At 43.9% G+C, this 27,084-nt stretch overlaps 1 protein-coding gene across 4 annotated transcripts; it reads left to right on the top strand.

Moving 5' to 3' along the window:
* The first annotated feature begins 271 nt into the window (after positions 1 to 271).
* LOC118795304 (tropomyosin alpha-1 chain-like) lies at positions 272 to 26,212 on the top strand. Of its 4 annotated transcripts, none has more exons than XM_036553700.1 (9): positions 272 to 673; positions 3,894 to 4,019; positions 18,662 to 18,795; positions 19,093 to 19,210; positions 19,470 to 19,540; positions 21,136 to 21,211; positions 21,739 to 21,801; positions 22,038 to 22,107; positions 24,448 to 26,212. In XM_036553700.1, the coding sequence occupies exons 1-9, from the start codon at positions 560 to 562 to the stop codon at positions 24,528 to 24,530; spliced, it is 855 nt and encodes a 284-aa protein (XP_036409593.1). In that variant the 5' UTR covers positions 272 to 559; the 3' UTR covers positions 24,531 to 26,212. The 4 variants fall into 4 exon arrangements, with proteins under 4 accessions (XP_036409593.1, XP_036409594.1, XP_036409595.1 ...); XM_036553701.1 differs by lacking the exon at positions 24,448 to 26,212 and adding an exon at positions 23,362 to 24,252; XM_036553702.1 differs by lacking the exons at positions 272 to 673; positions 3,894 to 4,019 and adding an exon at positions 8,264 to 8,782.
* The last annotated feature ends 872 nt before the right edge of the window (positions 26,213 to 27,084 follow it).

Genomic DNA, 27,084 nt, shown 5'->3' with positions numbered 1-27,084 from the left:
GACCTTTCTCTCTCTCTCTCTCTCTCTCTCTCTCTCTCTCGCCCTCCCTCTTTATCTCTCTCTCCACTCTCACTTTTTTTAAAAGAAAACTTAGCAATCCAAATAAGGAGATTGAGAACTGCAAGTGAGCCATTCCTCAGCACAGCTTTCAGTGAGAGGCTACCGTGGGGAGGGGGAGTCCTGTAAGTGGTGGGGGTAGTTTGGAGAGTGGAGGCGGGGGGGGGGGGGTCACCAGGGACTAGGGCTGTCTCCAAAATCTCTCGTAAGGTTTTGTGGGAGGTTAAATCGCCGAGGGCAGCCCCCGTATTTGAGTCTGCACCCCCAGCACTCTCTCGCTCGCTCTCGCTCTCGCGCTCTCTCTATATCTCTGCGTGTCTCCCCTCTCTCTTCCTCTCTCTCACTGGCTTTGGCCCCTTGTTCTTAAACAGAACAGCACCTCACCGCTGTCTTCCCGCTGCCCGCTCCCTGAGTCAAGTTTGCTCCGTGCCTTCTCCAGCCTTTTTTTTTTTTTGTTGTTGCTTTTTCTTCTCTCGCAACTTACCGCAACCCACCAGCCACCATGGAGGCCATCAAGAAGAAGATGCAGATGCTGAAGCTGGACAAGGAGAATGCCATCGACCGCGCTGAGCAAGCCGAGTCCGACAAGAAGGCAGCCGAGGACAAGTGCAAACAGGTGAGGCATGGACAGTGGGAGGGAAGGGGGATGCAGGCACCAGAGAAAGCACTACATGACACAGAAAACGAATAAGATGGGACCCTACAGACAGAGACAGTTTTTCACTATGGAGACCATAGACACTCCATTTCTTCCTGGTCCAGGTAAGAACCTGTGGCACTATGCACAGACCAAGGACCCAATTTTAGGTTTGACAATGGAAGAATAGAACTATGATTGTTACAACGTCTGTAGGTGTTCCACGCTATGTGTTCCATGGCTCCATTTTTACAATGCTTGTCTGAAAAATAAAAATGTATAACGAGAGTACAGGTAAAGGTAATTTTGGATGAGGGTAAATGATGGGCAGCAATCATCCTTTTTCTAACAGCATTGTGGGATTACATCACTAAAACACATCTCTTGGACTACTGCTACTTGTCTCCGCATGAGGAGATGAACATGAATTTGGCCTTAAGAGCTTGTTCATTGTACGTTGTTAAACATAGTATGTTCTCTCATCTCAGTGACATGCGGTTCAGTACAGCCTTGGCATTCACACAATGACAATAGTAACAGGATCCTTTATCTAGTTGCAGTAGTATTGAGGAGGACACACTTCTTAGCATCTGAAATACAGCTGCTACGGTGGAAATGTTGACATTTGCCCATGTGATGATTGAGTAATGTGCTAGAATATGAAAACACAGACTGCGGGTGATTAAACAATAAGACAATGTGATGCTACTATCACAGGTCCTGCGCTGAGGTAGTGAATTAATCTGCTTCAAGGTTCACCATTTCTCCTGCTTGCTTTTTAGCTGAGGAAATCAAACCTCCTCTTAAATGATGCAAGACAGCTTGGCTCATCCTCTTTGAAAGAAAGCTATTTGTTTTGCCCTGATAATCCTGATTTCTTTCACGTCCACTGCCAAAATGCTTGCCTTCCAAGGCTGTGAAGGTAAACTAACTCCTTTTATATTTTCAAGATAAAACTTCCTTTTATTTAAGTACTATGCAACAACCCAGTCCAGCAAGTCAAGTCTCCTGTTTTGGGATGGACCACCAAGGCCAAGTTGAGATGTCAGTCTGAAGAAGGGCATTCGACAGAGTGCCACAGCCTGCGCTGGCAAAGTGTGAAATATTTCCCTGCAAGTCACGCTGACTAACAAGTGTGCGCCTCCCCCAGGGAGATGCAGGACAGCCGATGCAGGACTACTACAGCAGGAGTTTTCCCTGACTCTGAGAGAGAGAGAGAGAGAGAGAGAGAGAGAGAGAGAGAGAGAGAGAGAGAGAGAGGGAGAGAGAGGGAGGGAGGGAATGGGAGAAGTGAGTCTGGAATGGCACGTTGTGCCGGTGGGAACAGGCACGGCCAAGAAGGAAGGCACCAGGAATAAAATACAACAATGCCAGCTGCTGCTCTGCTCCCCTCTGCAGAGTTCCATTACAGGGCTCCTGGGGATAGCATCAGTGGACTGATTCTGGAACATTCTGCTTCGCTGTCCAGGCTGTTCTTTCTCTCTCCCGTCGTGTCCATGTTTGGTTAGGCGCTGGCCCTCTCATCTGTCGGACATTTACGCCGGTAAACCAGGGAGGCTGAACCCCGGTTACTGGAGGACCATCTTGCCTGCAGGCCTTCTCAGCCCTAGTCCTGGAGGTCTACAGTGTCTGCAGGGCTACACAGTCCTGGTCCTGGAGGGCCGCAGTGTCTGCAGGGCTACTCAGACCTGGTCCTGGAGAGCCACTTAACCACCTGATTCAACTTATCATTGTTTTGAAGGAACAAAGATAGTATCCCTCCACAGTGCTGAGATTGTGAGAGTGCTATTAACTTCAAAGCAACTCAGGACCATTATTGTATATACATCTGTTAACAACTTACCTTGCAATACAGTATGACTGTACAACATGTACAAAGTGTACTAAAAACTATAGAAATACTTACACTGGATACAGGAACATATTTCTGTGTTTCTACAGAGGACAGAGGCCACATTTAATGATCTGAAACTGTAACAGCTGGATCAGGATGGACTTTAGAATGAGCCAAGAGGTCCCACTCTTTGTTGATGCTGGTCTGATCCTTACAGCCTTGCCCCTCCACGACATGAATAAAACCATTCCTGGAATTCTGGGAGTGGGTGGAGGTGCAGGCAGTGGGCTTTGCCAGACCGTCAAATGGAGGGGTATGCGTCGAAGCAGAGGCAGTATCAAAAGCCCAGCGGATGACCGGTGTCTCCATCGGCCGGGACGGGGAGACAGTGGCAGCCGTCACTAGCAGCTTGCAACACCAGCGGCACTTTCAGACCGCGGGAGATAGTCCTCTCGGAACGTGGTGGGGGATTATCGAGGGTCGCTTTAGAGAATTGTGATGGATGGGGGGTGTGTAGGGGGTGTAGGGCGGTGGGGGGGGGCAACTTTGTTAAGAGGCAATTCCACTGTGTTGGCTTTGTGGAGCGTTAAGCCAGCGGCATGCCGTTGAGCTTGTTAGTTTTTACTAAAAATACACTCTGCCGTCAACACTCCTGCCCTGTGTCTGAGGTCCCCTGGCCTCCACCTCCACTGCAGCCCTCATCTATTACCAAAAGAATTTGTATTACATCATATCTATTCCTATATATCTATAATATATGTATGTACATTTCTTCAGTTCTTGTTTTGCAATCATACCATCTGGAGATATGTGTGCCTGAGCAAGAAAAGGCTTACTTACGGACATTCTGCTGACATCAAGGCAGACATGAAGGAAGCTGACTCCTGTTTCAACAACTTGTATTAATGACTACGACATCTTCCAAAAAAATGTCATGTTTGGTTATTTTAATTTAGTTTTATTTTAATTTTAATTTAACAGTAAAAAATCACTACAGCAAATTGCATCTCTTCATTAATTCCTCCGTTAGAAATGTCACATAATACCACTGAAATCTGGTTTTTCAACTCACTTACAAAACACAGATTATTTCTTGAATAATTTCTCACATACAGTACACAATGGACCGAAAACAAACAAATGGAGGAACATCATGTATGATGAAGCGGAGCATATTACAGGCATTAATTCATATGGAGTATTTGACAGATAGTGACACAGTAGCACAGACCATGTGTTCTGCTACCATGTGACCCATTGGCGCTTTCAGTGTTTCTGAGAAAAGCTGACACTCAGATGCTGCACCTACTCAGTCTCTGAATCTGATTTCTCCTTTTTTTGTCTCTTTCCTCCATTTAATTCCAGCTGGAGGAAGAGCTGATTGGCCTGCAGAAGAAGCTGAAAGGAACTGAGGATGAGCTGGACAAGTACTCCGAGGCCCTGAAAGACGCCCAGGAGAAACTGGAGCTGTCTGAGAAGAAGGCCACGGACGTGAGTACCGAAGCCTGGGACTCGCCTGAGTGCGGCGCCCCTGAAACCCCAGGCCGACCTAGCCCACCCACTCCCTTAATGCTGTGGATGAATGAACACTTTATTGTCCCTCTTGTCTTGAGGCATCACATGCAAACATGACAGACAGTACGCAATAAATATACATGCAATAAAAACATAAAAAACGTATTATATCTCTTGAGTGCCCACTGGCTAAAACAACATGGCCAAATTTTCCTTTTTTTTAAAAAAAGGACACCTATTACTGTGCATTGGTTGTTCATAAACCCAATAAAATAAAGCCCTAATAGCCCCTACTCCAGCAGTCCCCTGCCATACTCAGACAACCATATCATTCCCCCATGTATAACGCTGTATTGCTTAATCAAAAACAAAATGTAAAAATTCATACATGTCATCAACTGCTGAGTTCAAATTGTCAATGTAGAACACATACGCAAGGCGCCTTCTGACCAATGTCTCAAAAATCCTCTGATATAGTCCTGTGCAGTCTTGTTTGGAGGGGGATTTTTGTTCATATGCCTTCAATCACTCAATTAGCCAATCAGTTTAATCAACACGGCACCCTTAACAAAAGAGTAGCCCTAGAGTGCTACACAGAATAGAGTATGTAAAAACTGTTGTCATACACACAGAAAGATGTGGAGTGGTATGCGTGGAACACTTACACAATAACAAGCACAGCAGAACCAATCACACAATGATAGAATTAAAAACAAAAGGCTTTGCACAGGACAAACATTGTGTAAATATATGCTTCAATTTCATGTTACTCCATTCAAAGACACTGCTATGACAGCACACTGGTTTTGTCATGGGGTAATACATCTGATAAGTCAAGTTTGAGCCAGGAGAGGATAGTAGGATGCAGGTAAATTTACACTGTGGGGTTTTTAATCAGTGGCCACTTTTACCAGTTGTGGTATGCCTTTGATCAATACTATCATATAAGACTCAGCTAAGGAATATAATACACTCAGAATAAAAACATATGAACTCACAGACTACTTGGATAAAAATATTCAAACCTTGTCTGGACTCCAGGAGTAACAGGCAATATCAATATTTGAGAAAAATGGTATGCCCTGCGATATGTGAAATCCCGTCTGGGAAAGGACGATTACATGTATTAACTGCATTTTGTTTAAAAACAATTTTAATTGATACCACAACCAAAATAACAGACCCATGGTAAGTACTGTAATCTGGCAAGCCTCTCAGATGAATATTGTCTTGAGTTAGAACAACACAGACTATATTATTCATACTGTGAGTCATTTCCTGGCATCGTTGCCCTCACATACTGATACACAGAGCTGAGCTGCTGAAAGAAACATCAGGCTTTGTATTCAGTTCATTTATCTGTTCACAAAAATCACAAGAACCCCCTGCCGCCCACACCAACCCACACACTCCTAAAGTAATTTATAATTTGTCACGAAATCACGATTGCAAAAAAAAAGTCCAAATAAATCCGCATAGACTCAAACGCTCCAATGTCGTTATCTGAATATACAGAAAAGTGAATAGAATAAAGAGAAACGGAGAAAAAAAGGTTTTCAGAAGAAACTTTTTTTTTCTGCATTGCAGAATCGATATAGATAAAATATTCAGTGTTATATCTGTGCACTTCTATGCGGGAGCCCCGATGTATTGCCTGATTGATTTTATTTATTTATTTAGTTAGTTTTTCTTTTCATTTGTGAAAGTGGCCCGTATCCGCTATCAGTGTGAACGCACCTACCGTCCCGAAATATCCCGCATGCGCATATAGAGCATATTTACGCCACGTCTGTCTGGTTACGCATAATTATAACGGCGGAGGTAATCTGTTGCGCGAAGAGTGACGTAAAAATCACTTGGGCCACACTAAACACGCTCGATTCCAATTTGGGCGCCTACACGCACCAGCACAGGCGGATGTCCACTCACTTGGGAAGCCGCCAACGAGTAGGCTATGTTCTGCGACGTGTGGAAGAAATTACTTTGCTTTTATTTCACTGATAACGACGTGCGGGTCGCAGCGACGGGAGGGACATAGCGTTCGCTCTATGCGCTGTGCCGTTGCTGCGCCGGAATGCTTGGAATGCGGCTAAAACAAACAGCGAAGCCTAATACTCCGCTAACTAGTGAAATCAATACCCCTGACGTTTCCGGTGGGTAAAATGCAGAGAAGTCCCTCGATCTGTAGCCCGCATTTTCCATCTGAAAAAAAAAAAAAAAATCTGGAGCCCATAAAATGACACCCACATACACTGTTTGATTCCAGACCAGATTAACAGGGGAAATTCGACAGAATGATCACCGTTGCGTTGAATCCACGGAGTCTGGGAAGTAGTGCATTTCAGCACATTTCCTATAAAAAGAGAAAACGGTATGTCTGGATTATTGTTCAACAGGGCAGCCCTGTCTGGAGTCTTACTGTCGTTTTTAGAGTACAATAAGTTTTTGTTCCATTTTTTTTTCAGAGTGTTGGGGTCGAAAATGCAGCTGAAGCAGACTTATTCAAAGATTTTTTTTTTTTCGACTGAATTAGCAGAATTCAATTTTGTTGATGTAGCACGGTACCACCCCTACTCCTTGAAAAAGACAGCTGTGTTTCAGGGCAGTTTCTACAGACACTAAATTAGGCTGATCGAGCCTCTGTTTAATTTCAACGTATTTTGTCCTTATTTATACCCCTCTGAAAATGTATTGCTCTGTTGGCGAGACTGACCCTGATGCAGAGGTTTGGATTGAGGGAGTGCCTCAGAGATAAGAAGGTCGAAGTTCACTCACAGGTCTGGGATCTGTTCTAACAGACAGGGCAATAAATGCATGCTTGTAACACATTATTAGGACAGCGCTATGGCGGATGCTATAGGCAGAACATCACTGGCCTCCAATGACGTACCTGTACAGGACAGTAAATGACGCAAGCACTATACTGTCATCATCATTACTGCACTCTGCTTATATCAGCTGTAGATGAAAGACACAGTTGAATGTATTGATCACCAAAAACATTGGAAGACACCCAAGAGAAAGGCAAGACCAAAACTCCCTGCTTTTCATAACAAGCTGCAGCAATTAAACTATAGTTGCACATTTGACTTGAATGGATACACTTCTGTTCTGTTATGCTGGAAGTCGCTCCGGATAAGAGCATCTGCTAAATGAATGTAATGTAATGCAAGCTGCGTTAAAACAAATGATATTCCGTCATACAGAGCTATGTCCTCTCATAAACCCATACTCCATGTTATTCTCAACCCCATGTCATAATTATGAGTGCTCTGTACATCAGCGGTGCACAGAATCCGCTCTGAATGAAGATGAATTTGGGTTAGTGCTGCATGGCTCTCGCCTCCGTTTTGTCTGCCCCAAAGCTTTCCGCCCGCTGAACCGTCCTTCCTCGCTGCAGGAATGTGTGGCGGCGCTGTGGTCACAGGTCACGTCAGCGTCAGAAATCAATTAACATTCCGAGGGGGTCTGTATGTGCATGTGCAACACGCATGAGCGTGTTCGCTTTGGTCATGTAATTCTCGGAAAAGACAGTGATCCTTTTTTCACACAAGTGAGAATAATGCACTGTTTTGCCATTTGAGAAATGACTTGCAGACTTCAGTACAAGGAGAAGGCCTATTTCTACCATTTAGCATTAATACGGTTTTACAGTGTATCATCAGGTTTTTAATTTAGAGTAGTAAATTCCTGTACTTAAGGATACACACACTCTGAATTGGTGTACGCACACACACGTACACACAATAGTACATTTACAGGCAGCAGTGTGGTGGAGTGGTAAGGAGCAGGGCTTGTAACTTAAAGGTTGCTGGTTCAGTTCCCTGCCGGGCACTGGTATTGTGCCCTTGGGCAAGGTAGGTTACTTAACCCACAAATTCCCCGTTAACTATCCACGTGTATAAATGGATAACATGTAAGAATTGTAACCTATGTAAGTCGCTCTGGAGAAGAGTGTCTGATAAATGGTATTAATGTGATGTCATACAGAACATCTACACATGCACAGAGAGTGTCTTTTGAACCTTTTTACATGTGCCCCGTCTTCTTCATCCAAATCTCCAAATCATTGAGAAAGGAATTTCCACACCCAGCGGAAAAGAGTCGTGTAGGCACGCCCCGCCTCCCTGCTGAAACCGTGACCTCATCTGAAAAAAAAAAGTTCTCATCGGGATTGGAGGATTCAGATGTAACTTTCTTGAAAAATCCAGCCCATTTTAATCTCTCTCTTTTCCTAACTGAAACGCCCTCGTCTTTCTAACGCGCTAAATATTACATTCCAAAGAGTGAATGAGAGAGCGAAAGTAGCCAGCTAGCGCTTTTATACTTTAATTCAACTGCAAAGCACAGGACTGAGCCGACGCTGAACTACTAAAGAGTAGTTAGCTATTTCGTATTTGGGAAAATATCGTGTTACTCTTTTTTGCACTCGAGAGCTAGTTCACAGACTTATTTTTTGCACCATCGAAAGATAAATTATTTTTTACAGTCTTTATATTTGTATTTAATATTTTGTAATTATTTTCACAAACCTTTTGCACAATATTATATATACATATATAAATATTTTTTTTGCTGTATATTAAGATCCATCAAGTTGTACGATAATGGCAAGTGTGAACTCTTTGGACGCTGTTAAAAGAAAAATCCAGGCTTTGCAACAGCTGGCTGATGATGCGGAGGACCGTGCCCAGGTTTTACAGAGAGAGCTGGACCTTGAACGGGAAACTCGAGAGAAAGTGAGGAATTCTTTTTTTGAAAAAAACAACTTTTCTCTCATTGCTTCCTTTGTACCTTCTTTCTCTGACCCTCTCTAGCGTGCTTTTGTACTTACAGATCTTCGAATGGCTCTGACGGTATAAGTGCGTAAAAATGCATAGCCACGAACATTCATTGATTCAACCGGTGAAGCGGGGCTCGAGGCGTTGGTTTTTAGGCGTGAGGAAAGCAGGAGTCATATGAATATCGGTCCTAGTGCGTGCTGGGAGGTGTTCCCCTGGTTAAGTGTTACGGAATGCGTTGTTCTCTTATTCGAACTCCTCTTCAAACATTTGGCCAGTTACAGGTGTTGTGGAAATAGTAGACTAGGTAGGTCTGAAAAGTGGTCTAAGTTTCAGAAATGGCTCTCTGGTCTTTGGAGTTACGTGTATGACTGTCAGAGTCACGCCATCATGCAATCTAATGACGATGGATAGTGACAACCAAAGTTAGATCCATACTAATTGTTGATTACCGATTATCAACAGAACAACAATTGGTGGTTTGTTCGTGTACTTAGTTAGACTGGTTCCAATGAAATTTGTTGTATTATAGGTGCTCTTTACACTTGATGGAACACAACATTAAAATACATTGTTAATCATTGTTAATCCATTCGTGGAATATTGGCGTACATGGTGTAAAATTATTTTTACATCCACAAAATATTTTTTGACTTCAGTCAGACAGTTGTGGAAGGAAAGTGTTGACTAAATGAGCTGGGACTTTCAAGATGAGATGGCCAAACTACAGAATTTCTGAGCTGCAGTCTTGTACCATATTGAATTGTATGTTTGCAGTTCTAACATTGAATTCTGCCAGTCCTATGGCTCAGAAGGACTTCTTTTGAAACTGGGACATTTTATTGACACCAAATGAGTTCAGTTTGGATAATTCAAGTGGTGTCATACTTCTAGATACCACAAAGCCCTCCCTTTCGATATGGGTCCTCTGAGATGTGGTTGCAAACAGCGTTTTCTTTTTTTTTTTAAACTTCCCAATAACATGTCTTATGCCAGCGTTGCCTTGGTAAAATAAATAAATAAATAAAACGAAAAATAAAAAACATAGCTTTGGCAACTGTGGTGAGTGCTTATTCAGCAAGACACTTTTTTCCTAAGTACTATAACACATTGATGGTGTGAGGGAGCTGTGAAAGGGAGGGACTCGCTCTCATTGGAAGAATGCAGGATCCTGACTTAGGAGGTTGCATTAGCTATCATGTGTCATTTCCTGAGGTCATTTTATATGGGTGGTTGTGTGTGGAAGTGTTTTGGGAGGTAGACCCTTAACCAGATGCTTGCAGGTTCAAATCTTGGGTGGGGCACTGCTGTTGGTCCCTTGAGAAAGTTACTTAATCTGAATTGTTTCCATACCTTTACAGCTGTTTAAATGGATGGTACGTAATTTGTGTAACATGCATGTGTAACGATGTCTGCAATGCAAGTCATGTAAGTGTGCAGGATTCCTGCAAGGCGGAGAACAACTTCCCATCAAATATCCCTCTTAGAGTTAAACCCCACCCTCAATCAATCCTGAATGATGATGACATCAATTAAAGCAATGGATTATTTTCTCCAAATACCATACACTCTGCTCATAACAGTCACATTCATGATTCGATTGTTGCAAGAGGCTGGTTCTTAAAAGTAGAATTTCAAATGAAGGGGTGAATTCTTTTAATTGAGAAATGGATTAAGTTCTTCGAACATGGAACAGAACCATTTGAATTGGTCAGTATTTTTCTACAGTTCTTTAGTAAAAACTTTGGAAATAACATGGCTCATTAATTATGTGAATGTCTCCATGAGAATTGCTGGTACCTGAGCCTTGCGCCCATTTTCATGATTTCACACCTCCTTGTCCTTCACAGGATGTTACATAATAGGGGCTGTGGATTGCCCAGTTTCTCAGTTATAGCATTACTTCCATTGGTTTAAAGAATATTGTAAGATGAATTATAGCATTTTCCATCTGAAGAAACGGTCTGTCATATTCCTGCCTAGTCAAACAGCATCTGGGCAGTAACTTCAACTGCACAGCTATATTTCCCAAAAATATTTAGCGAGCTAGGTGCGCTTGTAAATAGGGCAAGATAAGAGATTTTCATTCCATTTTTATCAGCTTTTTTCATTAACCATGTGCCCTTAAACTCAATTAATTTCCATATCAATTTCCATTTCTTATAAGTGAGATCATTGATTCTTATGTCAACATTTCTCATAAGCAGAGAGCACTATCATTTTTAAATTCTAAATTGATGTTCTAATCCAGCTCTCATAGCGAAGCCACCTTCCCAGGTACACTAGGAGAGCAAAAAAAGCTCTGTCACCAGCCCTCATGCACAGAGTAGAACTGAAGACAATTTATCACTGTTGAGACTGAAGCACACTGTGTTCCGTCCTGATCTGGCCAAGAAGTTCCCCTGAGGAGTTCAGATGACGGAATGTTTGGCTCAATAATACATGGGCGGCACTTTCAGTGCAGAGTGCGGAGAGTCTGACAGACATCTTACTAGTGATGGGGTAGACAGGCACAAGAGTTAGTGACAGACATGCTGTTGTAGTATCTCTCCATCTGTCTGCACAGGCCTGCATAGCATAGCTCTAATAGCTAATGATACTAAAACCATACTCTCATGCCAGCTTCAGCCTTTTTGAAAAGTGTCAGCCAATGGTGATTACAATGACATCCAGCTAGATTTCTGTTTGTAGTTCTCCAGAATTAGATGCTGGTCATTGGTAGTTCTGTACACGGATGATTTGTGATCTAGTAAATCATTTCCTCAAAGTAGCTCAGTTACTTAATCGTTGAGGAATTTTGCAGATATAAGGTTAAAAGGGTCAATCGTTGCATCACCATGTGTAATTTGGCAGGGCCTGGTTTGAGTGCTTTCTTGACTCAACAAATTCTTTTGGTGTGGGCAGGGTGTTAAACAATGCATCATTTCCTTCAGGAGTAGGCCTTTTGTTTGGCAACTGCTTGATGTAATGAATCACCGTTTCAATGGGTTTGGCTGCAGCAGGGCTTTTTTGCCTGGCTCTCAATGTTGTTTGGCGTGGCTATTCATGGGAGTGGTCTCTTTGTGTTACTACTTGAGGGTTTAGCTTTTAATACACTTGAGGTCAAGGCCACTCCTCATTTCTCTTGAATGAATGAATGTTGCAAAGGCTTTGTAGGGGAAGCAGCTTCTAATCTTCCACTTTAAAGTTCTATTTAGCAGGTAGGCACTTTTTAAATTCTTACACGGATGTGGTGGCGTTCTGTATTCAAATCTTAAAAAGCAGCTGAACAACTTTGTATACAAAGTGGTGAATCTATACGTGGTGGAGCTGACAAAGTCAGTCCAAATCCAAGTAAATGTTAATTCGCCGGTTTGAATACAAAGCTGTTCAGTGGCTTCATTCTGTGTCTGTCTGTTTATTTTTGAGGATTTTATGTTCTGTCTACTTGCACTGTTTAACAGAATGTTCTTCAGACATAGTTTTCCCTCTTCGAATGGTACGAGAGCCTTTTACTGTGGGAGTGGAAAAGGAAATGTGGTTCCAGCTCCGCCCCTTCCTGTGCCCACTGCCCTGGGACACTGACTTCCTGTTTCAGTGCTTCACTTCCTGTCCGTTCTGCTGCAGGCCAGGTGGCAGGTCAAAAGTGTTCCCTTTTATTTCAGGTAGGCTGGACTGGGCCTGACCCTGGTGTGTGTATGTTACAGGCTGAGTTTGTGGTGTGTAACATCGTCACAGTTTCTTGTCAGAGCAGCCGAGTGCACAGCATAGTAATTAGTTACTGTGAAAGGTGAAGCCAAACTGAGAAGTACTCAGTACCCTACAGACATATTCAGATTCAACCGTTACATTTAAAACTTTGCTTATTTGTAACAGGACTGTATGGAGCCATCTCTGGCCTCATAGCACAAAATTTAAATCAGTGGAAAACTTCACAAGGGTGGCTTAGTGGTAGTTTTCCACTCGATAACAATGGAACCGTACCCATGAATTCTATAAATGTCTACTGTGATGCGTTATTTCCAAGACCAATGGCGGCAATACTGGGTGAGGCTTATGTAGGGGGGAGGGGGGGTGGCAGGGCGAACTGCATTTTGGTATGGATTTACCCAAAAACCATCCAGCAAAAAAAAATAATGAAGCTAACAGTGAGCTTAATGGTTTGCAAACTTGTTCACAGGGAGATTTGGAAGGTCTGCAGTCACCCAGGTGGTACCAGATGCATACCATCAATGGTGAATTAACAGCGAATCATTATCTGTGGAGGACGAAGGTGTGGACTCACTGTCCCTCAGCACAGAGGTGCCTGTGATGTGAACTGGGCATTACTGAGCTCAGAAGGGCCATTCTCTCCTGCCGACACACAAGATAAATATCTGTGCTGTCCGTAGATGGACTCGGGGAGCTGCATGGGGTGTGTTTTGCCAAGCGGTAGCGAAAACATGGGGACTGTTTACATGGCCTAGAAAGACCACCCTTCCTGGGCTGGCAGTGTATTTCAGTTGAGGCACGGCTCTGGGAACCTGGCAGTTTCCCAGAATTCCTGCACGCCCCTCTGGGGGTGCAGTCCCATAGTTCCCCTGTCTGCCCCACGAGTGAGAAGAACAACCAGGCTGCAGACTTTAGGAGGGGTCTGGAAGGTCTACTGGATTGGTGGGGTCGGGGGAGGAGGGGTGGGTGTCCTGAGCCCAACCATGACAACAACTTGTCTGACTTTGACGACCACTCCTGACCCATATGCAGTGAGGTCATTGTAGGCTCACTTGCTCTTTATAAGATCTGGGTGCATTTGTGATATTTTAAGTTTGAGTTAAGTTTAAGTCGCAAAGGATCTTATGACCATTGTTTCTTCCAATATCTGATTGAGCTCCCCCTCCTCTACTGCCTTATCCCTTCTTCAGTGTCTACAGGACAGACTACAGGACTCTATAACTTTATAATCCTTTTTTACATATGTGCAGCTGAAGTGCTTGCCTCCCGAGGAGAGCTTTGCATTTCTGCCAGGTCAGATGCGATCGTCAGCAACCTGGCCCTGTTCACAATACACAGCATGTAACATAAATGCAAGCCTCATGCTTGTCATTACTGCAGTGCCCTGAAACAATTAGGCTATAATTAAGTTCTTGCGTCGTTTTAGCTGTACTTTCCCCCTTCACACTCGGGGTTTGTACTGTTTGTGGGGCTAAGGTAAGGGGAAATTTAAAACCTAAGACATGAGGAATGTTTATTTTTGGCCTACATTTAGGAATTTACCTAACGAGGGTTCTTAAAAGAGGTTGTTAGCTAATCATTCATGTTGGAGCTATATATGACCTGATATGAATATACCCTTACGTACAGGCAGTATGATAGATCTCTGTACTGAGAGGACAAAGCTGAATTCACCCCTAATAGCCACATTTCTGGGGTGTGCAACTCTGATCCTGAAAGATGAATAGTGCTTTGGTTGTGTTACACTTAACTGGTTTTGTTGGTCTTAGCCAGTTTAGTAAATTAATTAGGTGTTTGATAAGAAGGAAAATGATCTGAATATGTTGTACTGCAGCCCTCAAAGGTTTGAGATGTACACCCCCAACATAATTTAAGGTCTAATAAAGGAAAGGATGTCATTATGGCTGTCTGATACTTTTCAGAGTATAGACATCCTGGCATTTACTTAGCAGATTGCATTTATCCAGGACAAAAAGCAGAGCTTGCATTTCTGCACATTTCACCATTTTCTGCTGCTGGGTAATTTACCACACTGATTCAGGCTAACTGCCTGGCCCTAGGGTATGAGGGCAGTAACCCTCCCAGAAATCCTTGCCAGCTAACAAACCCCAGCCTCTGCCCTACTACCCATACGATCAACAAGATTAAATACATGGGAGATCAATACCTCTGCCTTGCTCAGAGAAGCAGTTGGCTCATGAGAAAATTTTCAGGAGTTGTCAGGGGTTTCAAAAGATTTATTTTTTTCCCTCTGTGTCAACGGAAAGGAGCCGGGAGAGAGCACAAGGGCTTTCCGTCGGAGTGCACGCCTCTCCTTTCCCGATTCCTCGCGCTCACAGATGGTTTCGCTTAGATTTTTGTGTGATTACTGTTACGTCTTCCTGACATTCTACCACAGACATGCTCTGGAGTCTGTTTTACCATATAAGGCGAGCAGTAGAGGCACCCGGAGAATGTAGCCAATGAGGAAGGGAGTGTGGCCAGTGCAGTGCTCTGACCCTGAGCAGGGAGAGAGAGAGAGGGAGAGAAGGAGGGAGAGGGGTAGAAGAAGGGAGGGAGGTGGGAGGAAGTAGTTGCGTGGGTTGATATCCTGTGCCTTTTTTCATTTTGTTTTAAACCGAACCATTCCGCTCTTTTCAAGGACAGTCTGTACGTGTAGTCAGGCCTCAGTCCCTTAATCTTAATTTCAGACATTCCATTAAATTTGTAGAGACTTGTACCGCTGTTTGACCATGAGAAAAATACATTTCCCATTCTAGCCCCTGGACCTTTTTTTGCATAGCTCTTACTGTGCACCAGGGCAGTTTATCAGAATTGATTCCTAGATGTGTGACACTTTAAATACCTGGCAGTTTGCATGTGGTCGTCCTTACACAGGAGATGGTAGATAAACAGCCCAGATCCTCTGCTCTGTCATTCTCCTAGCAGGAAGTGATCTCGTCTGCCCAGGCGAGTCTCAGAGGAAATGACACGGCCCATTATCCTAAGATGGACCATGTCTTTAGTGCCTGTTTAAATCGTCGTAAACTCCTCCAGTTATTACAAATGACATGTCTCCAGCACTTTATTTCCAGCCTAACTTTAGCTTTGGTGTAGGCTATGAGTAGTTAAAGCGCTGAGACATGTCAACATGGCGCATTGGCTTTGAGGCTCTGAAATGGATGCAGGCTGCAGAATGAAGCCAGGAAGGTGAAGGGAAGCCCGGCAGGGCCACAAAGCTCTTGGATAAACTGGAGTGGTCATATACTGTTTGTGCCAGGCAGGTTAGGAGCAAATCCACCAATCCCAAACGCCTCAAGTCTACTGCACTCAGCGTGAGGCTTACTGACTGCCTCACACTGACACCTGATGATCTCATTTGAACAGAGCACAACCAGGATGTGGGCGAGTAGCTAGGAAGATCACTGTTGCCCAGAACCACAGTGACTATTGGTTTTTGTTCCAGCTGAGCTCTCAATGAACTTAGTTTGATCAGTTGAGAACACACCTGTTTTTTTTATATTACCATGCTTAATCTGCAAAGATGTAGATGTGCTGTTGGAAGCACGTTTTTGCAATTAAAATAGTGAAATAAAGTAAAAATGTTGAGCATACGTGTTGATATTTGCCGTTGACTAAATCCTGGGTAGCTGTCTAATTAATTAGGCTGAACAGGCTGTTGGGGTAGTGATACAGTATTCTGGGGGCAGATGTCAGTGTTGTCAGTGGTCACCCCAAGGGGTTTTTGGGGTACTGACTCTGAGTGGGTTTGTCTGCAGTTAGGGATCTGTAATTGGCACTTTGTTTATTTTGGTCAATACCACTGTATACATGGTTAATATGTACATTTGAACAGCAGGGTCTGTAAGTCACCCTAGAGAAGGGTGTCTAGTTTGGGGCTGCTAGTCATTCCATGTATACTAGCTTTCAGATGCACAGATACTCACTTTAAGATATTCTCATAATCTAAAGGTGCTCATTTTCAATCAACTTATACTTAGTCCCTTCGAGATGGTAGTCACCTCATAGACACCAGCAACTATGGCAGCTATGAATATTTCACTTCCCAGCACGTCCAAACCAAAGCCAGGAGTGAAATCACAGGAAGAGAAAAGCAATCCAATCTACAGTAGTTGAATACCTTGTTCTCTTTTTTTAATCTTGTTATGGCATGCATTGCCATTGGTTAGCATGTGATGCACTGATACTCCCTTCGATGAGTATACACATGTTGCAAAGTAGATACGTGCCACACTTGAAGCATCCAGGCTAATCCCAGTGAATCGCTCTGAATGGGGTGGAAATGCGTGGTGTTGTGTTTAGGAACAGGGCTTGTAACCAGGAAGCCACAGGTTTATTATTCCCAGGAAGGGAACAGCTATTGTACCTTTGAACGAAATGCTTAACCTTAAAACCTGAATTGCTCCAATAAATGCACTGATATGTAAAAAAAAAAGTCATGAAAGTGGAGGAAAGTGTCTGCCAGTTAAATAAATAATCATAGTGATGATGGTAATTTTACATACATACACCTGCGCATATAAGAAACATACGTGCACAGCATTAACTAGACTTGCAGCATTAACTGCAGCCGGCCTATGTGGAAACAGTCACGTGCAGACTTCATCCAGGAAGCCTCTTTACAGAAAGCGGGAGTGTCCTCGTCAGAGAGGAATGTACGGCCAGTGAGGGAGAAATGTGGAGCTCTTTGCAGAGAGCCAAATGACACTTTTCCCTTGGGCTCTGTAGCGAAGGACAAGAGCAGTCACCCCACCCGGCCTCGAACCCGGGTCTACGAGGTACCAAACCTGCAACTTTGACCGCGACGCCAAAGAGCAATCAGAGCGCATACTCAACCGTAGTGACAGCACTCCGTCACACTGCCCTCCCCTTTGGGAAGCATGCCCATGCACTTCACGTACCATGGAATCCCTCACGCATTCTCTTGCCATACTTCTCCCATCCCAGGGTGCCCCACTCACCAGTGCACACCGGGCATGCCTCCGATGGCCTCGCGGCAAGCCATCCCACTGTTGACACCATTTGTAGCAAAGGACGAGAGCAGTCACCCCACCTAGCCTCGAACCCGGGTCTACAGGGTACCAAACATGCAACTTTGACCACGACGCCAAAGAGACAGGCTCGTTGGTATGGCAGTCAGAGCGCATACTCCATAGTGACGGCACTCCGTCACAGGCTCCCACAGCAGCCTCTGTGGACCCAATATGTGCACTCACTCATTGCGCCACTGTGTGCCGTACTTTCCCAAGGGCAGCTGTATGTAACAGAGAGCAGTGTCTGATGGATCATCACTGCCGTGATGGAATGATGTGGTGGTTTTCCTGACTTGGTGCTGGGGCTGTGTCTCTGTCTGGCATACTACCTTAGATGCCAGCTGTGAAGCTTTTGCAGAGACGGGTTCAGAGGGGACTGCAAACAGAAGATCCGCTATTTCAGTCCAGCTCATTTTGAAAGCAAAGGTGTACTGGACTAGGGGTCCTGCCAATCCTGCTCAGAAAGGTTCAAAATACATTTTTCATTGGTAGTATGACTGGTAACAGTCATTTGATAGGTGTGACGCGTTAACTTTCATTCTTATATCTGTGTGCAGAGAATTCTGGATATGCATACAGAGTAAATAAACACTCTTTTTCTCTGCAAGGAAACCCTATGGTCCAAAGAGCAGTTACATTTCACCAAGAACAGGCGCTCAGCAAGTGCATTTGCAGCTGTGGACTGAGGGTGCAGAGCTTTCAAAACCAGTCTCACTCGTGGCCATGTTGCTTGCATCCTAAAATTAAGGAACACAAACAGAGCTGTTTGTAATCTACAATCTTCAAACCGCAGCCTGATATAAACATAAATAAGCATACTGTGGCAAACCAGATTCTTGAATTTTCTGTTCGTCTTCATAACCAAATGATGACTGGAAGAATTATTACTTCACCAACAAAGTTGTGTGTAACAATCAATTCCCCCCAAATCACCCTAACCAAAAAAATAAATTTTAGTTGCAAAGAATGAACAGACTCTCTCCCTCCCGTTTTTCGCACCCATTGATTCCTGGCCTAGACCTGGCTGTGCTGAAGAACACCTGGAACCCCTGCTGTAATGGTGGGTGTGCTGTAGTCCAGTGGGCACTCTAACCTTTGACCTTTGACCCTGCAGGCAGAGGGAGATGTGGCAGCTCTGAACCGCAGGATCCAGCTGGTGGAGGAGGAGCTGGACCGCGCCCAGGAGAGGCTGGCCACCGCGCTGCAGAAGCTGGAGGAGGCCGAGAAGGCAGCCGACGAGAGCGAGAGGTTGGTACAGGATGGACTCGGATCAGCTGTCCGTCTCTGTCCCTGATGTGGAGACAGATTCACCGAAGCCTTCTGATGATCCTGGTTCAGTATATTCCACATTCATTCACTATTACCCAGTCACATTCATTTTTAGAGATTGTCCTTTGGTTTTCTTCCGTGAAGCACTGTAAAAAACATATGCGACTCAATCGCATATTGAATACGCTTGACTTTACTTGACTCTGTTCATTGTACAGATAACATAACACCTTTCAGCAGAAAGGTGTGACTGTCCTCTTGTCTGTCATCATGCAGAGGGATGAAGGTGATCGAGAACCGGGCGATGAAGGATGAGGAGAAGATGGAGATCCAGGAGATGCAGCTGAAGGAGGCCAAGCACATTGCGGAGGAGGCCGACCGCAAATATGAGGAGGTGAGCGCTAGCCCCACCCCCTCCTGCCCTGCCCCAGTAACCCCCACCCCCCCCCAGACTTCAGGGGTGCAGCCACCGAGTAGCCGGAACTTACTGAATGCTCACCCTGAGTTTTTTTTTTCTCTCAGAGCCGTTCTAGTTTGATTTTGTTTTTAAAAGGAAGATGGTCGAGTCCCTGGCATCCAGTAGCAACACTGATTGCCAAACAAGAGCTGTGTTCACTTGGTGTTTGTGTTTTCTTATGCTCTGCGGTGTGCAGGTGGCGCGTAAGCTGGTGATTCTGGAAGGAGAGCTGGAGAGGGCCGAGGAGAGAGCGGAGGTCTCAGAGCTGTGAGTGGAAGTACTCCTCCTGCAACTCCTCACAGACGCACGCTTTCATTCAGACTCATTTTTTGTTTTCACATTCATTCCAAGAGCTTAGTTAACCTGTCATCTTTCTAATCTCCATAGAGGTTCTAGTCACATTGGTGTTCTATTCTTACCCTATGCTGCATGTCTATTTTAAACTACATAATATCACAAAGTTAATGATGAGAAAAGAACATTTAGCTCAACTAGAGCTGTCATTCTGCCTGTAGTATAAACTGTGGCTATACAGTTCTATCGTCTTTTGATTGTGGGATCCCATGGTGATAGTGAGCAAGGTTTTGTCTATCTCTTCTCTAATTCATATTTATTCAGAGCAAGTAAATGCAAATGTTCCTTCAAAGAGCACATGGGCCTGTCCTCTGAGAAATTAATTCTATTTAACATTACAATTGCATTAAAATATGAATATGTAATTAAGGCTTAAAAATAGTTGCAGGTTTTCTGGGAGAAGTTATTTCTTGAAAATGAGACCAAGTGAAAACATTTAGTGGACATACCAAGCAGGCTTTAAGTCAATGGGCTTTACCACGCTGATTTCTAAGTCCTTGGTGTGGCCAGTATTTTGCCTTAGGTTATAATTTCTCATGTAACCACATTAGGTGGCTTTTAATAGAGCCATGCAGTACTGAGGTGGAGCTGGTTCGGTCTGGATGTTCTGTGTTGTGGAAGCACAGATGTTGGAACACCAGTAGGAGCTCTGCTACTAACATGAGAAATTAGCCAATAGCAGTGGACGGGTGGGCCTTGGATGTAGCACAGGGGCCAGGATATGAAGGGGAGAAAACTGAGCAGTTTTTTTCCTTCTCGTACAGCTTTAGCTGAATTTGGATGAGGATCTTCCCGCAGGGAGTGGCTACACTTAACATGCCGTTGTGATTAACGGCTCTTATTTGAAGTTCAAAAACACATCTTGACTGTAGATGGTTCCTAGGTCTTTAAAGCTAGGCCTTTTTTAAACAAAATAAGGGGCATTGTGGGAGATGTAGTATGAATTTGTCACTGTCCATGCCACTTTCTCTGCCGTTGTCCCCTAATGGTGGAATGACCTTCAACGCTTCATCTGTTCTGCCGAGTCCCTCACTATTTTTAAGAAACATCTGAAGACACAGCTCTTCCGCGCTCACTTGATCACCTGAATCTACCATCTAAAGCAATTTCTTATGTCCTAAACTCTGTTTTCCTTTAAAAAAAAAAAAAATTAATGGTTTAATGTACTAGTGTGTCTGCCAGCTAGCTTGTACCTTGTCTGGCCAACTGTTGAAACTTGGTAATTCAGAACCTCTGTCATTGTGATTCCATTATGGTGTTTGCTTGTGTTGTACTCTGCCTCACTTGTAAGTCACCTTGGATAAAAGCATCTGCCAAATGAATAAATGTAAATGTAAAAATGTAAATGTAATTGTAGGAAGAAGTAAAGTGGGCTGTACCCTGGGCCTTTTCACAGATTCTTTAAGATTTAAATTTAATGGCTGGCCAGTTGGGGACAGAAGTTGTACAGAGGCACACGCTCTGTCAAGCATCTCTGTGATCTCTGATCCTCCTGTTCTCCTCCACAGGAAATGCAGTGATCTGGAAGAAGAGCTGAAAAATGTCACCAACAACCTTAAGTCCCTAGAAGCCCAGTCCGAGAAGGCAAGTCTCTCCTCCATTTTCTTTTTAAATCAATCTACTTTTTATTGAGAAGGGGAACTATTCTCAACCTGCTCTTTATCAGGTTAGGTACAACTGAACCCGTGGGGTTCTTTTTTCCATTTTCTCCGCATTTGGCTGTTGTCATGGTAAATAAACACAGGAATGGGGGGTTTCCCTGTACAGAACCAATACAGATGTGTATCTGCATTCCTTCAGCGTGAGTCTGGTTGCCAAGCCCACCATGTGAATTCCGTTTCAGTTTCTGTAAGCAGTTTCCCAGCACTGATTAAATCACCACATCCCTCCTGCTACAAGGTTCCCCAATCCAGCGTGCTCCCTCTCGCGTGTGCAGGGCTGTCTTCCAGCTCCATCCCGCTGCATGCCACCGGGGGCTTTCAAAACGCCAGAGCCAAAGCAGAGCAGACCACAACCCTCAAATGCAAAACTGGTCCCTTTTGTGTTCTAGGGTTCCCTCTGGAAATGTGACCATTCTCTTGATTGTATTTATTTTTTTGTCTTCATTGCAGTACTCTGAAAAAGAGGACAAATACGAGGAGGAGATCAAGGTCCTCTCTGACAAGCTGAAAGAGGTGAGCTGATTTAGCTGATCCCAGTACAGTAGTATATCATTTTCCCTAGTGCAAATCTTAAAGAAGTACAGTGACATAACAGATGTCAGTACTATGGGACATCAAGGTCCTCACTGATGAGCTGGATGAAGTATGTTGATCAAGCTGATCTTAGTATAACACAGGAGGAAAAAAGGCATGTAACCATGCACGCACCCTGGCCACTCTGACCGAACTTCCCCTCTCTCTCTCTGTAGGCCGAGACTCGTGCAGAGTTTGCCGAGAGGACGGTGGCCAAACTGGAAAAGACCATCGATGACCTGGAAGGTATGAGTATAGCGTGTTCCCTCTTGCTCCGCAGTGTGATGGGCTAAAACTGTGGTTTGGCAAACGGAGCACATTGCGTTGTGTGTCTCCTTTTGTAGACACTTGTATCCAGGGACTCTGTAGCTTACCGTACATTTTGCATTCTGTCCTGACGTTCATCTGGATATTTGACGAAGCAATTCAGGTTAAGTACCTGGGGGTTTTCCGTTACATTACATAATATTAATCTGTCCATTTACTTAGCAGACACTCCTCCCTTTACATATTACTCAGTTAGGCAGTTGGACACTTACCAGAACAACTCAAGTTAAGTACCTTGCTCAGGGATGCAACAGCAGTGTTCTATATGGATTTGAAGCTGTGGCTCTGAATAGGAGTTCAGTTCTCTGACTGCCACACTGTTGGCATGGTGTGAAAGACATTGGTTCACAAAGTTTAAGGCGCCTTACAGTTCATGAAAATTGGATAACGATAGTCGACAGGAAATCCCTGTGTCAGTCGGCCTGGAAGGTCTAAGGTGAGTTTAGTTTAGTAAAGGGCAAGAGGGTTTTTTTTTTTTTTTTTTTTTGCTGAATCCTTTGTCTGTAGACTGGTCTTCCTTCTGCTTGAGTTTGAAAGGTAGGCTATGTTGTCCCCATTTGGCTTGTAAAGCATTGAGAGAATGTCAGAAAAGCTCGCTCTGACTGTTTCAGGGGAAAGAGAGTACATGTGGCCTTCTGTGTGCATTTACACTGAAGCTACTTTGAAGTTGATGGTAGATGCGTCAATAAGCGCTGCTGGTCTGTTTGTTTCAGCCATCAGTGTAGTTTTTGCTTTAGTTCTTACAGCTTACAGCCAAAGTCTTTTCAATAAGCTCTCATTCCTCAGAATCCTGTTGTTTCACCCAATGTTTATCCCAAGCTCAAAAAGCTCGACTTATTGGTTAAACTGAAAGGGGTAAACAGAGGAAGTTCACTCCATAGAAACCAATCCAGTTGCTAAGATTGTGTGAAGTCATGATGGGATTAAAGACTTTTATCAGGCATTTTGTTTCATTGAAAGATGGATCTACAGGTCCATGAGAAAGTGGCTCAGCCAGAAATATGTCTGTACATGCCTTCTTTTATCTTTCACTGACCTGTACTGTCTCTCCTTTCTTTCTCTGTTTCTCTCCTTCATTTCCTCTTCCTCCTCCATTTTTCTCTCCCCCTCTCTCGCACGCCATCTCTTCTCTAATCCTGCCGCTGCTCCTGCCTGCTGACCTTTGACCTCCAGACGAACTGTATGCTCAGAAGCTCAAATACAAGGCCATCAGTGAGGAGTTGGACCACGCCCTCAATGACATGACCTCCTTGTAGATGGCCTTTCTCTGCTCAGAGCACCTGCCTCTTCCTTGGTCCTCTCCCAAATATTCTCCCCTCCTCTTTCCCGTAGCTGTGCCTTATCTCGGTCTCACTGTCCTGTGAGAATCTCTCTGTGAAAACTAAGTTCCAATAAAGCTCTGTTTCTGTCCTACGCAAAAGATCTTCTCATTCCTGAACGAGAACGTGTTCAAAAATCTGCTCTCACAGCTCTTTCTGCCGCAGCAAAAATGGTGTCTTCTGTTGTATTTCTGACGTGGGCCTGATCGGCCCCACGCTCAAATTCTCTTTCAAAGCCGCAAACTTAGACATTTTTTCTCACGAGGCGCTAATGACAAAGGTGAGACGCTACCATAAAAAATTCACTTGTAGTGTTCTGTGTGGTTTTGACACATTGTCCGCACAACGTTAGCATTGTGTGTTTAACTAATACAAGTGTGGTGTGCTTTACGACCTTCCAGAGGATATGCAACAATGCCCAACACGTACAGGTGCTGCACAGTATAGATGTGACCATGCATGCCATAACCCTCTTGTCTCAGGGCTCATTTTGTGCAGCCACTGATAAATCGTAATAGGCTGCTTTATTAGAGGATAGTAATATGCAAACTGGGAGAACATGCCCCGCCATTGCATGAACCGTAGTATCAGATTACGCCCAAGGTCACTGCCTCCAATTGAGACGTATGCAAAAGTGCTCTTTGTGCATGAGGGGCCGCTGCACGGCTGGGTTTTGCATAGAGTAGCAAGTGAGCAGTTAGTGCAATTCATCACACGATAAATGGTTTTCGCCCATAGCTCGGACAGAGCAGTTATGTAAAACAGATGCTCGATAACAGCCGAGTCCCATTGACAGACGTCTCGGTTCTACTACGATGCAAAGCTGTGCAGAGAACCCGGATGTGGAGTTTGCAGTAGTCTTTCTAAAGCCGGAGGGCAGTCAAGGGGAAAGTTTTGTCTGTGAATGTTCGATGACATCACTTTGTTTTTTTTTTCGCAGAAAAATTATCCAGCGCCAAAGATGAGAACTTAGGAATGCATCAAGTCCTGGACCAGACACTGCAGGAGCTCAACAGCTTATAAAGATGAGGATGAAGAGGAGGAGACGGAGAGGAAAGAAAAATGGCGACATTCCATGGATATTCACTTCCATTCCAGTTTTCCACTGATTAAATTCTTTTCCCAGATTCAGTCCATCTGCATTGCATGCTGTCTCTAACTTTGAGCGAGGAATATAAGAGCGCATTAGTGTTTATTTTTTTGTGAATTGTGTCAACAGTTCACACACAATTTTTGTTTATTCCATCAAGGTCCACTGTTACAATGCCGCCTAATTGTGGAAGGGTTAACTCACTTAAATTCCTCACTCAGATTAAAAGAGAAAACACATTGCGATTAGATTGAATCGGGGTACTTTTCCCACAAAATAGAGGGCACACATTTTAAAGCAGTATCTGCAATGTTTGTTTTACCCCAAAGATGCCACTGTCTTGCTGTTATCTGTGTCCACTGAAATACTGAAGTCATTCCTAGTCCCGACTGCCCCCATCCTCACAGTCGTATTTCCTGCTGTGGTAGCTGTTACCTCCAAATGAGGAAGGCAGAGAATCCCTCTTTATTCGATAAGCATTCCGAACCTCTTTCCATTTTGCATGATCAAAAGCATGCTGGAACTTAAGCATACCTCATATCAGAGGATTCCTTTTCTGATATCATTGAATCTAATGTAGTAGCATTGCCTTTGTGCATGGAGTGCTAAATGGCTGTAAAACAAACAGGTTGCATTAATAAAAAAAAAAAAAACCCACCTCCTTGTTCTGCATTAAAATGATGTAATGGAACCTAGTCTCTTTGTTCTGATTGCAGTTATTTAATGTGAAGTGCACAAAGGCAGCGCAACCACATCAGATGCAATTAAGTAAGAAACTATCAGCAGCTGGTGGGCAATGTGAGCTGTAAACCACTTTGCTTGTTAATCATGCTAAACTAGATCCAGGGCCACTCCCAGTTTAAAGGTTCTCTGCTTCCCGCAGTTCACTGGCCACTACTGCTTTACAACACGGTATTTTTCTGGAGAATAAATACCACCACTTACAAGGGTCCATAAACCTCTGCTTTTTGGGCCAGGGGTGGGGATGACCATTAAAAAGCAGGGTGAAGAGACTCATTACAGCCACTGCTTTAGGAGGGGAATTTAAAGTCTGCGGATTCATGCAGAAAAGGTGGCGATTTTGTTTAGAGCCTCCAATAGCAGAATGCAGAAGAATCAGCCCCCTTTTAGCAGTAGCGGTGATGTGCGATCTCTCATTCCTGTCAGGTCGTTCAGTCCTGCTCATTTGCCATAAATGTGGAGGTCATCCTGAGTCACATTCCGGGGGGGGTGGGGGCAGGGCGGGGCAATACGAGACCAAAGCCAGATCACTGGAAACCATGTCCTGCCGAAAACGAAAGAGTGGACGTCAGCTGTATATAGTCGATTGATGTTAGTCGTTCGGGAATCTACGAACCTTCTCTCCAGCACAACATCTTCTCCTTCTTGCTGGCACACCAAAAACCCCAAAGCGCCAGATTTCTGAAATGCCCAATTCATTGTTGCACCAAAAAATGCTCTGCTTCTACACAAGTAGTCTGTTTTTGTTTTTGTTTTGTGTTGTATCAGGGTGAGGCTGGCTTTGTTTCTGAGCCATGGACCAGTGCCTCACTAAATCTTTATTCAAGTTTTCCACTTTTCCTGCTTTCAATCTAATAAATTTTTACAAAACCCACCTGGACCTTCCTCCTTCTTGCTGCTCTGATAAATTGTTGTGGAGACAAGCATACTAAAAACGGTCAGGCTCTACCTCTCCTGTGAGATGTTAATACTGATAAAAAGGGAATTTTTATCATTATGTGTTTTTTTTTAACCTCACATCTATGTGCTTACCTGGACACATGCAGATATGAAGTCGCTTTGCAGGTCTGGCCTTTTATGAAAATGTAAGAAATAAATAGAATGCAATGAGATTATTCTCACAGTCAACATTTTCCCAGGAGGCTCCATATTACTACAAGAATATCTAAACCCCAGAATCCAACTCCTGGACAAAATCTATGCACAACTTGACAAGTTGAAAAGGTTTGTAGTTGGTTTATATTGGTTAAACTGATAGCATTGGAACACAAGTTACTGCGTTTTTTTGTTACATTTTAGGTGTTCTAGCTGTAACTGCTGGCACAACATGAAACCAATGAGATAGTGTTTCACCCCTGATGAGATGTCAATCCCTCTGCATAAAACTGTGGTGAGGAGTATTTTAAAATGGCCAGTAAAGTCAATTTGCATGCTTGTATTTCCAGTGGCAGAAAAGAAGAACGGTAGCATGGTCAAAGTCCGCATGAATGGGTTTCAGAGCAATTTCATAATATCGGCCTTGGTTATAAACCAATCAGCTGTCTGTGTCATCTGATGAATGAGGCGTAGGATGTTTCCAAGAAAAAAATCTGCCAAACTCCGTAGGCTTCTTTTTCGAGCAACGTCTAGTCTAGCGACATCTAGTGGATAAACAGGAGAAGCACACTTTGGAAATAAAATGTTGCCTTGAACAGACGGCATGATCAGAGGTATATATCACCAAATTTTCTTAATATATTTACCCTG

Source organism: Megalops cyprinoides, chromosome 20 (genome assembly GCF_013368585.1).
Source record: "Megalops cyprinoides isolate fMegCyp1 chromosome 20, fMegCyp1.pri, whole genome shotgun sequence".
In the NCBI taxonomy this organism is placed as follows: domain Eukaryota; kingdom Metazoa; phylum Chordata; class Actinopteri; order Elopiformes; family Megalopidae; genus Megalops; species Megalops cyprinoides.
Note: the sequence above shows the minus strand (reverse complement) of the source record. Positions and strands in the feature narration are given on the sequence as shown.